This window comes from Osmia bicornis, chromosome 4 (assembly GCF_907164935.1).
Source record: "Osmia bicornis bicornis chromosome 4, iOsmBic2.1, whole genome shotgun sequence".
Taxonomy (NCBI): Eukaryota; Metazoa; Arthropoda; class Insecta; order Hymenoptera; family Megachilidae; genus Osmia; species Osmia bicornis.
In genome coordinates, this window is record NC_060219.1 from 2,549,491 (window position 1) to 2,562,170 (window position 12,680).

The window sequence follows — 12,680 nt, forward strand, 5'->3', positions numbered from 1 at the left end:
AAATTTTTTGGGATGTAGAAGATAGTTTTTCATGCGACAGTAACTGTCTGACTAGTGAACGTCTATAACTACTTGGGTGCAACGAACGTTTCCGAATCCTCTTACCGATGCACTTTTACTTTGATCAGCTTTAAACTTGTGAAAATACTTTTCGACAAATTTCTAGTTCGAAGCAATCAACGAATAATGAAATTAATGAACTATTGAATAATATAATGAAATAGATCGAGGTTCGAAAAATAAAAGTTCGCGTTCACTAATTGCCGCGATGATGGATGCGCGCGGTGACCCAGTGACATGTGGTTGATTCCAGAAATCGGTTGCTGGTATTCCCGGGGGTCCCATTAAAAATTCCATGCATCCTCGAGTGAGGTTGCCGTCCAACGTAATCACGGATACCGGCGAAATTACGCTTGCGCGCTAACATCCCGATGAATCTTTCTCCTATCACATTGCGCTCGTGATTTTGATAAGTAAATTAATGGTTAGTGGGAGAAAGAAAGCGAATAACCAACTGCTATTTTAACGAATACGTACATTAAATGTTTATTATAATATAAATACATTTTCTATTCAAACATTGTCAGATATTTTAATTAGACGATAAATTTTTGTTAAATGATCAATCGGTCGTCGCGATGAATAATACAGCTCCGGCAATTCAGCGACGTTGAATCGAACGATCTGAAGAAGGCACGTACTCGAATGAAAAGCTCTTGATCTGTGCACTTAGATAGCTATAACCAGGAGTGTCGGTTTCGCACGGTCGAACGATTCTTCTTGCGAACGTGGGCGTCGGGTTGAGAACCTCTGGGTGCAATCTTGTACCAACTGGGGTTTGCGGGGTCTTGGGAGACGCGACTTCGGTTCGTAACCTCCTCTCTTGGGGTCCTGACTACGACGAGGGTGGAGTGAGGAATAGGGAAACAGGCGAAGCGTGGGATGGTTGAGGTGGAATACCGTGGGGTGAGTGGGTAAGAAGACTACTTGGCGAGTGGAGGAAGGCGGAAAGGTAGGAGGAGGATGGAGGTAGTCGATGGCTTGGGATATATCCGTAAGGTCGGCGCTGGTTCGATGGTATGGGTGACGGTGGTTGGGTCGAGACGAAGCGTCGTGGTGAAGGAGTCGCTCACTCACTTACCACCCTCATGGCTCCGACCACCAACCCCAATACCGCGCGCACCACCGATCTTCCCTTTCCTTTCCTCCCTCGACAACCACCACCAGCATCTCTGGCTGCTGCTTCTGCCGTTGCTTGCCAACTTGCTCGCCTACCTCTGCCTGCTTGCCTGCCGGCAGACCAAGTCGTCCCTAACACTACAAAATCTATATATCTACCGTGTACCCAACACCCTCCACCCCCGGTCCTCTTCCCACCTCTCGCTTCCTTTTCAGGCCACCCCTTTGAGAGCTACCGACTGCCCCCCTCCCTATTGATCGTGGCGCGAGAACCCTCTTTGCTGGAAAGCCTGCTACCGTCTACCATCCCGACGGAGGCTACCTAGGTGTAAGTAAACTTACGCGAACGAAGGTCGGATCGCGTACACGCGTAACCTGGAGAAATACACAGGGGAAGAGGAAGCGAGAAATAACGAGACGGTGACAGAGAACGCGTCGAGTGCTTTCGACGGGGTGTAGGAAAACGATGCGTTCGCAGACAGGGTAGATAAGGCTTCCGAATACACCGAAGCGGGTTCGAAACGTATTGTGCGAAGGAAAAATTGATCGCGGGGAGGAAAGGACAACGAGTCTGGTGAAACAGTTCGGATAAACGCGGAGAAAAGGAGGCCGATAAAATATGAACGAACAGGGGATCGAGTAAGGTGTAGGTAGGACCGAAATGATCGACTGGAAAGAGTATCGTGTTGGCAAAGTGGTAGCCTCTCAGACACGGCAGTGAAGCTTGCCAGCCGTCTCGTTCCCTCGAGGCAGCTACGAAAGAGAGGATAGTACCGTGGCATAAAAATTCTATGACACGTCGAAACTTTGGCAACGACGATTCATACGGTTCCTTTTATCCGCGCCAGCCAACCATCCCGATTCTCCGAAACTTATCTCGCGCTAACCATCTCCGTTCCGACATAAATCCAAAGATCTTCAGAGATTCCTCGCATTTTTATGATAATGCCTCGCCTCTTCGTATTCTTCTCGCGAGATATCTCTTCCGTTCTTCTTCCGAGGGAGAACGGATCGTTCTCGGAAATATCCAGTCAAACTCGTTGTTCCCCACTTCTCGCCTGTTTTCTTTTACCCTCGATTTATCCGAGAAAAGGAGATCGCACCGGGACGCGTACTCTTCGGCTCTCGTCGAGGCTTTCCTTTCCAGGAACACGACAGTCGTACCAGACCGACAGCACTGGCTGCTGCTCGGATAAATAGTGACTGGCCATTACCAGGTAACGAGAGAGAAGTAGCTTCTTCCTTTTTTTTCTCTCTCTCCATCTCTGTCCGCAGAGAAAACGAATCCCACTTCTCGTGTTCTTTCGTTCGAGAAAACTCGAGCGGGGCAGGTAATACGGCTCCTCGGGGATTCCTTCCTTCCTTTGAGAAGTCGTTGGACGCGAGCGTGTGTTTTCTTGCGTCTTTCCCGGGAATTCGCTTCCCTTTTCCTTTGTCCTCGCTCCTTTTTGTCGAACGAATCGTTTCGACTCTGCGAGATATCCGATCCTGGAAATCGAAGCGAATTTTTCGATGTTCCCGGATTGTCTTCGCCGCGTGCCTTCGCCGCACCTTCCGGTTCGCCAGGATAATATCTCGGAATACCATTCTTTTTCTACCAGTTGATGATCCTTGGCCGCGATAAGAGGGTGAAACGAAAGAAAATTACTCGTAAATCCTGTGAAATGTTTCTTTGGCAAGGCGTTGAAAGATGCGAAGCGTAAGCTACGATAACGCGAATAAATGGAAAAATATCGTCGCCGTGGAATTGGCTGAGAATAACGAAGGATTTTAACAGAGCATGGAGTCTTGAAAGAATACCCGTCGCGTCGGTTTCCTAAATCACCCTTTCATTTCCCTTTGGTCGACGCATGGGTTCTCCAGACCCGGGCAACGTTGGGTGGGATGATACCGAGGCGTCGGGGTAATGGACCGAGCCAGAGGTGGCAGTGGATGAGAGACGAAGGGTAATTGAGAAGAGGAGATTTACTTTGGGGTCGGGAGAGGTTGCGAGAGGGTAGTTTACGGTGTTGCTGTGGATGGGGCGTGCAGTTATCGGGGACAGGAAAAGGGCTCGTCCCTCCCCCTCTCGCCGATGAAGAGGAGAAAGAGACGCCATTTGCCGTATCGACGACAAAACTGTCGCTCGTAAAACTTCTTGTCGATCATATCTTCGATCACTTTCGGGACCTTCGTATCTCCGAGGTATTGGCAGCAGCATTTTCGAGAGCGCCTTTCGCTCCGCTTTGCCGATCAACCGATTCGCGTCCCTTTTCTGCGGAGAAGATAGTTCAGAAGGGAAGAACCCTCGGAAATTAATAGACTCGATAGATTATTTTTGAAAAGTGGACAAAAACGTATTCCCATCGAAGGTTTCGAAGCAAACAAAAATTGCTCGGCTCGATTTTTATAGCCGACACCTTTCAGTTGAGTCAACGATTTTTCTGTTATTTACCTTTCCGCTTTTTCTCGACGACGAACGCGGTGGAATCGTGGAAGGAAGCGTAATTAAATTGCCTCTCGGTACATCGACGGAAAAATATTTCTCATTTAATCGTGAAACGAAAGAATTTTAAACATTTTAAACGCGAGTCTCGACACTTCCGTTTTCTTAATCGTCGCGGGGAAAAATCGTTATCGTCAGATGAAATAATACAACGAAATCGACTACCATTATTCGAAACGAAACCGGGATATACACCAGGTCGGGAAGATTTCTCGCGATAAATTTTAACGCCCATTTTACGACTTCCTTTCCCCTCGTCTTTGTTCTCTTCAAACAATCATCCTATGACAGATGCGTGTAACTTGACAACGATTACTTTTATCCGACAATATTTACCGTTTCTGATAAGCGATCGATAATACCGGAAAGAACCGTTTGATAGTTTCAACATTATCTCGAAAATATTTGTTCCCTCTGTTTGAAATGTACAAGTGGTTCTTGTAATTAATTCTAAACATTTGAAAGGTGTTGCGAATTGCAAATATTGAAATGAGAGGTTTTATCGATTGAAATTGCAAACATCGGTCTATATTTTTGTTAATTTTATTTGTTACAGAGAAACTCGATATCACCGGCCGAACGTGAAAAATACAGTAGGCCACGATCACCAGACCCTCAGCACCACGATCACGTTCCCTTGAAGAAGATGAAGAAAGAACAGGACAAAGACATGGGCCACGTAAGTATCCCAGAATAGTTCTTCGTGTCTTCTCACCGATGGTAATTCCTTAGTAAAACGGTACACCTTTTACCCGACAGCAAAGCGATGGTGAAAAGAGCGACCAGGACCTGGTGGTCGACGATGCGAGCGAAGGACCAGGGAGTCCTGCGGCGAATGGCACCTCGTCGCCAAGAGAAAACGGCCTCGACAAACTTGGTCCATCCTCGGTGCCTTTAAACAGCCAGGTGAAAAAGGAAGCGCCACCACCTTCGCCGAGAAGCGGAACGAGCAGCAATGCGAGTACACCTTCGGCTAAGAAGATGGAAGAAAGGGAGAAACCGACCACACCGATCTCGAAACCTGTCACACCTACGTCAGCAGGTTCGTTTAATGTCGTTAGAATTCATTTTAATTACAGAACACTTAGGATTTCGTTGATAACTTTGATAGAAAATTAAAAACATTAAGAATCTTTCTCGTCTACGTCGATCAATCTTTCGCGTTTCTGTCGATCATTCCGATGGAAAGTAGATGACAAGTCTGATGATGAATGTATGGTCGACAGGTGGTAGCAGCTCCGGCTCCGGTGGTCTGAAACCATCGAGTTCCAGCAAACCGCTGGTCTCGGCTTCGGCGGTCGGCCCTTATCCGCCACACTACCCGCCGCCGCATCATCCACCCGCAGGACCCCATGTGGACATGTTGGGTTATCCTCCTGCCCTGAACGGATATCCCGCAAGACCGCCGCTTCAGCAACTGTACGATCCTCATGGAAGCATGAGGGCACCTCTCGGACCTCTCGGCGTACCTGGTGGCAAACCGTGAGTACTTTCCTAACCCGTCGATTAATTCCTCATCTCGATAAATTGTCCGATCTTGTTAAAAATTGGATAATAAAGCCGTGAGTTCGGTGGATGATTCGTGAAATTTCTTAAATTAACTACAATCTAAATATTATATCAATTAGCGGTAACAATCGCTGTGGAATATCCCAATTGAAATCGGGTAGCGTCATAGTACACGAATTTCATTATGATCCATTGTTTGCTATGACTGACAATCGTTCATTTTGTATTCGGAACATTAATGAATACACAGCCATTTCCGCGAAACTTGAAACTTCAAATTATCATGGTATAAGTGTACGTTTCTGTCATTAAATCAACCATTTGATATGCAATCACCTGATCCTACGGAATGTAATTCTTTCGCGAGACCAATTATCCGTTCAGACGACGAACGATTGCGAAGTTAAATAAAAAGTATGAAGGAGGTATTTAAAGTCGTTTTGTATTTCTTTGTTCGCCAGGGCGTACAGTTTCCACGTATCGAGCGAAGGGCAGATGCAGCCGGTTCCCTTTCCACCTGATGCTCTAATTGGACAAGGAATACCGCGTCATGCGCGCCAGATAAATACCCTGACACACGGGGAGGTGGTGTGCGCGGTAACGATCTCAAATCCGACTAAATACGTTTACACCGGTGGCAAAGGATGCGTCAAGGTCTGGGACATCAATCAGGGCGGCAGCGGTAGCGCGAAACACGTTTCGCAGCTTGATTGCTTGCAACGAGACAACTACATCAGGTTGGTTGAACGCCACGCCAACACGTCGCATTAACTTTCCGCTCGGTCTAGCAAACGCGGCGACACGTTACCGTTGCTGAATAAATTCTGATTAGGCGCTCGTCGAGCGATATTGCGGTCTCGTTTGCCGCCGCTCTCGAAATCATTTCAACCTCTCCGAGTAACAACCGCTAAGTCTTTGACACGTGTATCTCTCTGACTAATTAGAGAAACTTTCGGTGTATTCGTCTCGCACGTGTTGAAATCGATTAGCGTCAAAAGCCAACCCTGTTCTTGATAATATTTGAACTTTCGATGATGACACTCTTGAAAGGTTCAAACGTTACGAACCCAGACCGTGTGAATCTAGAGTCACGTAATTAATTCTCAGATTGTATGTATATCTGAATTACCGATACAATCTTGTTCTTTTTTCCCTTTTTTTCTACGATAAAAACAGATCGGTGAAGCTGCTACCAGACGGTAGAACCCTAATCGTAGGCGGCGAGGCGAGCAACCTAAGTATCTGGGACTTGGCGAGTCCTACGCCGAGGATCAAAGCAGAATTGACCTCGAACGCTCCAGCATGCTACGCTTTAGCGATCTCCCCAGACTCGAAAGTTTGCTTCAGCTGCTGTAGCGACGGCAACATCGCTGTCTGGGACCTGCAGAATCAATCTCTGGTCAGGCAGTTCCAAGGACACACGGATGGAGCGTCTTGCATCGACATATCAGCCGACGGGTCCAAACTTTGGACCGGTGGGCTGGACAACACGGTACGTTCGTGGGACCTTCGCGAGGGTAGACAACTACAGCAACACGACTTCACCTCGCAAATATTCTCTCTTGGCTACTGTCCGACCGGTGAGTGGTTGGCTGTGGGTATGGAGAACTCAAACGTGGAAGTGCTTCACGCGACGAAGCCGGACAAATATCAGCTTCATTTGCACGAGTCCTGTGTACTTTCGTTACGTTTCGCTACCTGCGGCAAGTGGTTCGTCTCGACCGGCAAGGACAATTTATTAAACGCCTGGCGCACACCGTACGGTGCCTCGATATTCCAGGTAACATTTCAACCTGATTTCCCAATTTCATTCCATACAGATATTGAACGGTTAATTAACGAAATTATTCCATTCTGTTTCAGTCGAAGGAGTCCTCTTCGGTGCTCAGTTGTGATATCTCCACCGATGACAAGTACATCGTGACCGGATCGGGCGATAAGAAGGCCACCGTGTACGAAGTAATATACTGAACTATCCGTTCGACGGGATACGTGTACGATCGAAACACCGGATGTTATCGAATACGTCACGTTTCTCGAGTAATCGTTGGTGTTAAAGAAAAGACGGTGCTCGGTTTATACGGGCGAAATAAGATGTGTTCGAAACATGTGAAGATGTTCCAAAGGACTTCGAAGACGGAAGAATGTAGAAAATTGAATTTTATCCCGATGAAACTATCCTTTTGTGAATCGTGCGATACTCCGTCAACGTGTGTTATATTTGTTAAATTCGGAGTATACGTGTCAGCTTACGTTTTACACAGGAGGCGAAGAAAAAGCTGTGAAGAACTAAAGTTACATTATATAGATATGAATATATATACATAAAAGGTGGCAGAATGTTTTTTGCTATTTAAGGTTGTATAGAACGCATGGTTATAAATAGGCCTGATAAATGACGACGACGAATGAGAGACTATGCGTGATTACGTGATCTTTTACTATCGTTTGACTTCGAACAGGAAGTCGCTTGTGTAATATGTTACTAATGTAATATAGAATTTTACGATAAAGTATCATAATTGCGACCGTGAGAGATGCAAGGTGAAATGTTATCGGTAAATTACCGTTGCGTGATGTCCTCGTGCTTTTACTATCGACGAACGAACGAACAAACGAACGTAGATACGCCTGAGAAACTTGTATGAAAGCGGCACGAAATAGAGGTGTAGATCCGTCTGAAGTGTAGGATTCTGTCTCGTGTTGCAAGATTCTACGTAACGTATGAAACACAAGACGTAGAGGATGAACGGAATAGCTGAACCGTAGATCTATGAACCGATGTAATTTTCATCGCGCTAAGATGTATAAAGGAAGCTGAGAACGTTGCGTGATCCTTGATATTTCAATTAAGAAGAGTATAAAAATTCCCCCCTTCGCCCCTTCGCCCCTTCGCTCTCTTCTCCGCCCCAAACAAATTTATATTCGTATAGGATCCCGTTGAGTTCGAATTTTATTCTTTCGTTGCTCGTCTAGTACGAACTAGTTTCGTTTGCTCGTAGCGTGAACTATGCGTTCGGTAACTGTGAGGAAATTCTGAAAGGCACGGAAGGATAAAAATGCAACAACACATTCGATCTCTCGGCATTCTCTGTAGGAAGCACGCGTTAACGGACAACGTATATCGAAGCTTTTTCCTGTTATATCGTGTTCCTAGAAAGATGCGATATTTTTCAGTACATCGAATCTTCTTGTCAAAATAATTTTCCACGATTCCACGCAATCTTTCCGTCGATGCATCTTTTATTCTTGGTACATTTGTAAAATCAGTTTTCATTCGTACGATACTTTGCATAATCTATCGATCGGGAAGAGAAAAAGTTTCGTAAGTTGTCCGCATGGTATAGGAATTCAGACGTATCCGATACGATGGAGACGAACCGACGAATGAATTCCGAGCATCGGATGCTCGCGAACGAAGGGCTGCGTTTCATAGACACGTATCCGCGGGATGTTCGAACAGAATATTTTTGTGACTGTCCACGACGACCTTTTTAGGATTTAATTTTAGCAAGTCAATCGACGAGTGATTGATTTTCTATCGCAACCGGAACAAATTGAAGGTATAATAGTACACGCGGTGATTGAATTTCTTGAGATGCCTGCGAGACGGCGTATGATTAAAAATTAGGGTAACACTAATAGGTAGCGCGTTATTATTCGGATCTTGAACGGTGAAAGCAGGGGATGCATAATGAAGATTTATATTTTGTTACAGGAAAGACACACGTTTTACATTCGCTGTGATCGTCGTAGAATCGACGTTGTATACTGCCTCGCGATCATTTAAAACAAAGAAGAAAAAAAATAGGAACTTAATCATGAATTAATTTGAGAAAATTAGAAAAGAAAAATAAACGAAGAAATCGAGAAAGCAGACTAAGATTTTCGACGAGCACAGCTCCGACGATAGACCAATAGAAACAACGATACCTCAAGAAGACTCAATAGTTAATTATCTCTTTAACTTGTACAGAATCAATATTCTTTTACAGTGAATGATACACATATGCCCACGCATACACACATACGCACCGGGAAGACATCGACAAAATATGAAAATATTTCACAGCAGCGAAATCGTGATTCAACATCCGCACCATCAGTTAACAGTTTATTGTCTCGCTCGTTCATTGAATTGTGTCTCCGTGTTCGCAATTTTGCACTCCGTGTGTACGAAAGTAAAAAAAGCAAAAAAAAAAAACAAATAATATGCGTTTCCAGCCAGAACAAGATGACAAAAGAAAAAACGAAGAAAAGACAAGCGTTAATCCTTTCCAAGCACAGTTCATGTTGTTCCTATAGCTACGCGAAAATTGTTTCTTTCGACAATTAAATCATCTATATCTATATAAATATAACATTTTATTTACTACCGTTCAACCCTTTCTTCAATCCTTGCTCATTGTATCAATAAGATTTTAATAGATAAGAATAGAAAATTAGAAAGTAGAATTCAAAAGTTATGGACCTCGAAGCACCGGTGACGTTCTCTACAGAGTCTCTTCACCCTGCTTCCTTTATATTCCTGCAATCCTTACATCCCTTACATCTCTGCATTCCTTACATCCCTACTTTCCTTCACATCCCTTACATCTCTGCATTCTTTACATCCCTACTTTCTTCACATTTCTTACATCTCTTCATTCTTTACATCCCTACTCTCTTCACATCCCTTACATCTCTGCATTCCTTACATCCCTACTTTCTTCACATCCCTTACATCTCTGCATTCCATACATTCCTGCTTTCTTTATATCCGTGCATCCACAACGTCCTTTACATCCTCGCATCCATTATATCCCGGCATTGCATAAATTCGGTATAAATTTTGGCCCTCTGGCGGTAAAAATTGGAACTAAATTTTCGATGTCGAATCAGCGCCCTCTGGCGGCAGAAAAAGGAACTAAATCATGCTGAAATTTTGGCCCTCTGGCGGCAAAAATGAGAACTAAATTTTCGATGTCGAATCAGCGCCATCTGGTTTCAAAAAAAGGAACTAAATCAAGCAGCAATTTTGGCCCTCTAGCGGCAAAAATGTGAACTAAAATTTCGACCTCGAATCAGCGCCATCTGGTTTTAAAAAAAGGAACTAAATCAAGCAGCAATTTTGGCCCTCTAGTGGCAAAAATGTGAACTAAAATTTCGACCTTGTATCAGCGCCCTCTGGCGGCAGAAAGAGGAACTAAATTTTGCAAAAATTTAAATTTAAAATTATTTTTCATGAGACTTTACTTACCTTTACTTACCTCTACTCAAACCAGTGGCCATAAGTATATTATTATATTTATAATATATTTATTATAAGGGTTGAAAGGATACAAGAGATGCAGGGAGAATACAGGTGTGTAAGGGATACAGAGATATAAGGGAGGCCGAGGTATAAGGAATGCCGGCATATACGAGATGCAGGAATATAGGGAATGTAGTGATATAAGGGATACAGAGATCTTAAGGATGCAGACATGTAAGGGATGCAGTGATAAAGGGTTGGGCCTCGTGAGGCCCTTAAAGACAAAAAAATAATAAATAACTGGGAAGGTTGAGCCGGGGCCCATGAAGAGGGATAAAATAATAAATGACTTGGGAGGATGGTCCACGCGAGGCCCCAAAATAGGGGTAAAATAATAAATAAAAGGATAAAATAATAGGCGAGGCACACAAATGTAATAGAATCAACACGTTCATGCTCCTAATGAGTTTATTCAATAAGCTATGAAGATAAATACAGCAAATCCTTCCTTTTAATAACGCGGTAACATGTCTGTGAGTGAACTATATTAATTAAATTATATTAGGTTTCTTCCCATAGATCAATTCGACTTATCGATTAATTTCCAGGCAGTCGGTAAATCGTTGCGCAGCTTCCGCCATTTCTCGATAGATGACGCTGGTGTTCTTGCCTCGTCACTCTTTTACCGCATCTCAAACTGACATCTGAGAAGATCCAATTTTCACTTACTTTGATTCTATTTTTTTTTTAAATCAGTCAAAAGCAGCACAAAACTGAACAATTATTATTGTAATTGTTTGACAAACTTGTATTCACTTCATGCACTTTGGTAAATAAATCATTTGAAAAAAGCAACTGAGTTATTATTTCATTTATCCAATTTTATTTCTGAGTTATGTATTTAATGCTCCTTAATTTATGTTTTCAGCTATTTATTTAATTGACTTATATCCTTCTATCATTTTAGTTATTGAATATACTTAACTTCGTTTCGGGGTCCCAGACACCCCGGCTGCATAAGGGTAGTATGCATTGTCGCCGGTGTTTCCGGGTCCCGAATACCCCTTGATGATATCTCGGTATGTCGTGTCGCCGGTGCCTCGGGGTCCCGAACCCCCCAGATGATATGTCAGTATGCAGCGTCGCCGGTGCCTCGGGGTCCTTGACACCCCAAGATGGTATGTCGATATGCAGAGTCGCTGTGCCTCGGGGTCCCTGACATCCCATGATGATATCACGTCGGTATGCAGAGAGCGCCACTGATGCATCGGGGTCCTTGACACCCCGGATACCGGATTGTCGGTATAGTGTCACCTTATGCTTTGTGGTCCCTAACACCCCAAGATGATATCGTTCGTTCACAATGCACAGCAGTTTCAGCTACTTGTATATAGATGGCGTTGGGGTAGAATTTTAAAAATAATTAATGGTGATCTTTTTAAAATACAAATTACCCAAAGCACTGTCCATAACAAGTCCATAACAACTATCCAAGTCCATAACAAAGAAAAGTATTGAAATATACTGAAAAAACAACAAAACAGATAGATGATGCCATATATTTCAAACAGAATTCTTGCTGCTCTTGAACGGTGGTGGACGAAAGTAGAACGTTTATTCTAATGAAAGGAGAAAAGGATCAAAGACAATAAAATAACAAAAATTTAATTTTTATCACGTCTGTATTTGTACAATATCCGTTTATACATCTTTCTTATTAAGGGGATAGGCCAGCTGAGGGGTTACGGATGGGGTACACAAATCCACAAAGTTCCTCGAGATGAGAAATGGGAGAAAAATTCGAAAGACTCGCGTGATTCATTCATGCTGCAAAAAAATCATCATTCATTTTTGAATTTCATCATAACAATAATAAATCACCAGCTACGTAACAATTTCTCATTTGAAACACACACTTTACACTACATCAGACACGGCTTTCGAAAAAGTTTCTTTTTTATTAAGTCATCTTCGATTCTCTGTCACGCCTAATTAATGATCGTTGAATTTTTCCTTTTTCGTGTCTAATTAGTCTTCATTCTATCGGTCCTAGAACAGTGATTTCCAACCAGATATCTATTTTTATTGGTTGGAAATGTTTAATTGTTTAATTTGCAAAAGGTCTGCTGTATGATTAAAGAATAACTTTCAATCTGTTAATAATAAAAAAGACAAAAGTTCGGTTCATTGTAGATTTATAAAATGTTTTGCAGTAACATAATAACAAAGGCAAACTTTTAGATGGTCATAGATTTTTGCAATGATTTATAGTAA

At 43.3% G+C, this 12,680-nt stretch overlaps 1 protein-coding gene across 3 annotated transcripts in view; it reads left to right on the forward strand.

Annotated features, from left to right (window-relative positions):
- The window catches only part of LOC114873746 (protein groucho-like), an 83,987-nt gene extending 74,610 nt beyond the window's left edge, over nucleotides 1-9,377 (forward strand). For all 3 annotated transcript variants that reach the window (XM_029182514.2, XM_029182427.2, XM_029182679.2), the window contains 6 exons: nucleotides 4,221-4,343; nucleotides 4,424-4,706; nucleotides 4,891-5,146; nucleotides 5,635-5,910; nucleotides 6,350-6,953; nucleotides 7,037-9,377. In XM_029182514.2, the coding sequence (XP_029038347.1) occupies nucleotides 4,221-4,343; nucleotides 4,424-4,706; nucleotides 4,891-5,146; nucleotides 5,635-5,910; nucleotides 6,350-6,953; nucleotides 7,037-7,144 (1,650 nt within the window). In that variant the 3' untranslated portion in view covers nucleotides 7,145-9,377. The remainder of the gene's footprint in view (nucleotides 1-4,220; nucleotides 4,344-4,423; nucleotides 4,707-4,890; nucleotides 5,147-5,634; nucleotides 5,911-6,349; nucleotides 6,954-7,036) is intronic.
- Nucleotides 9,378-12,680: the final 3,303 nt, after the last annotated feature.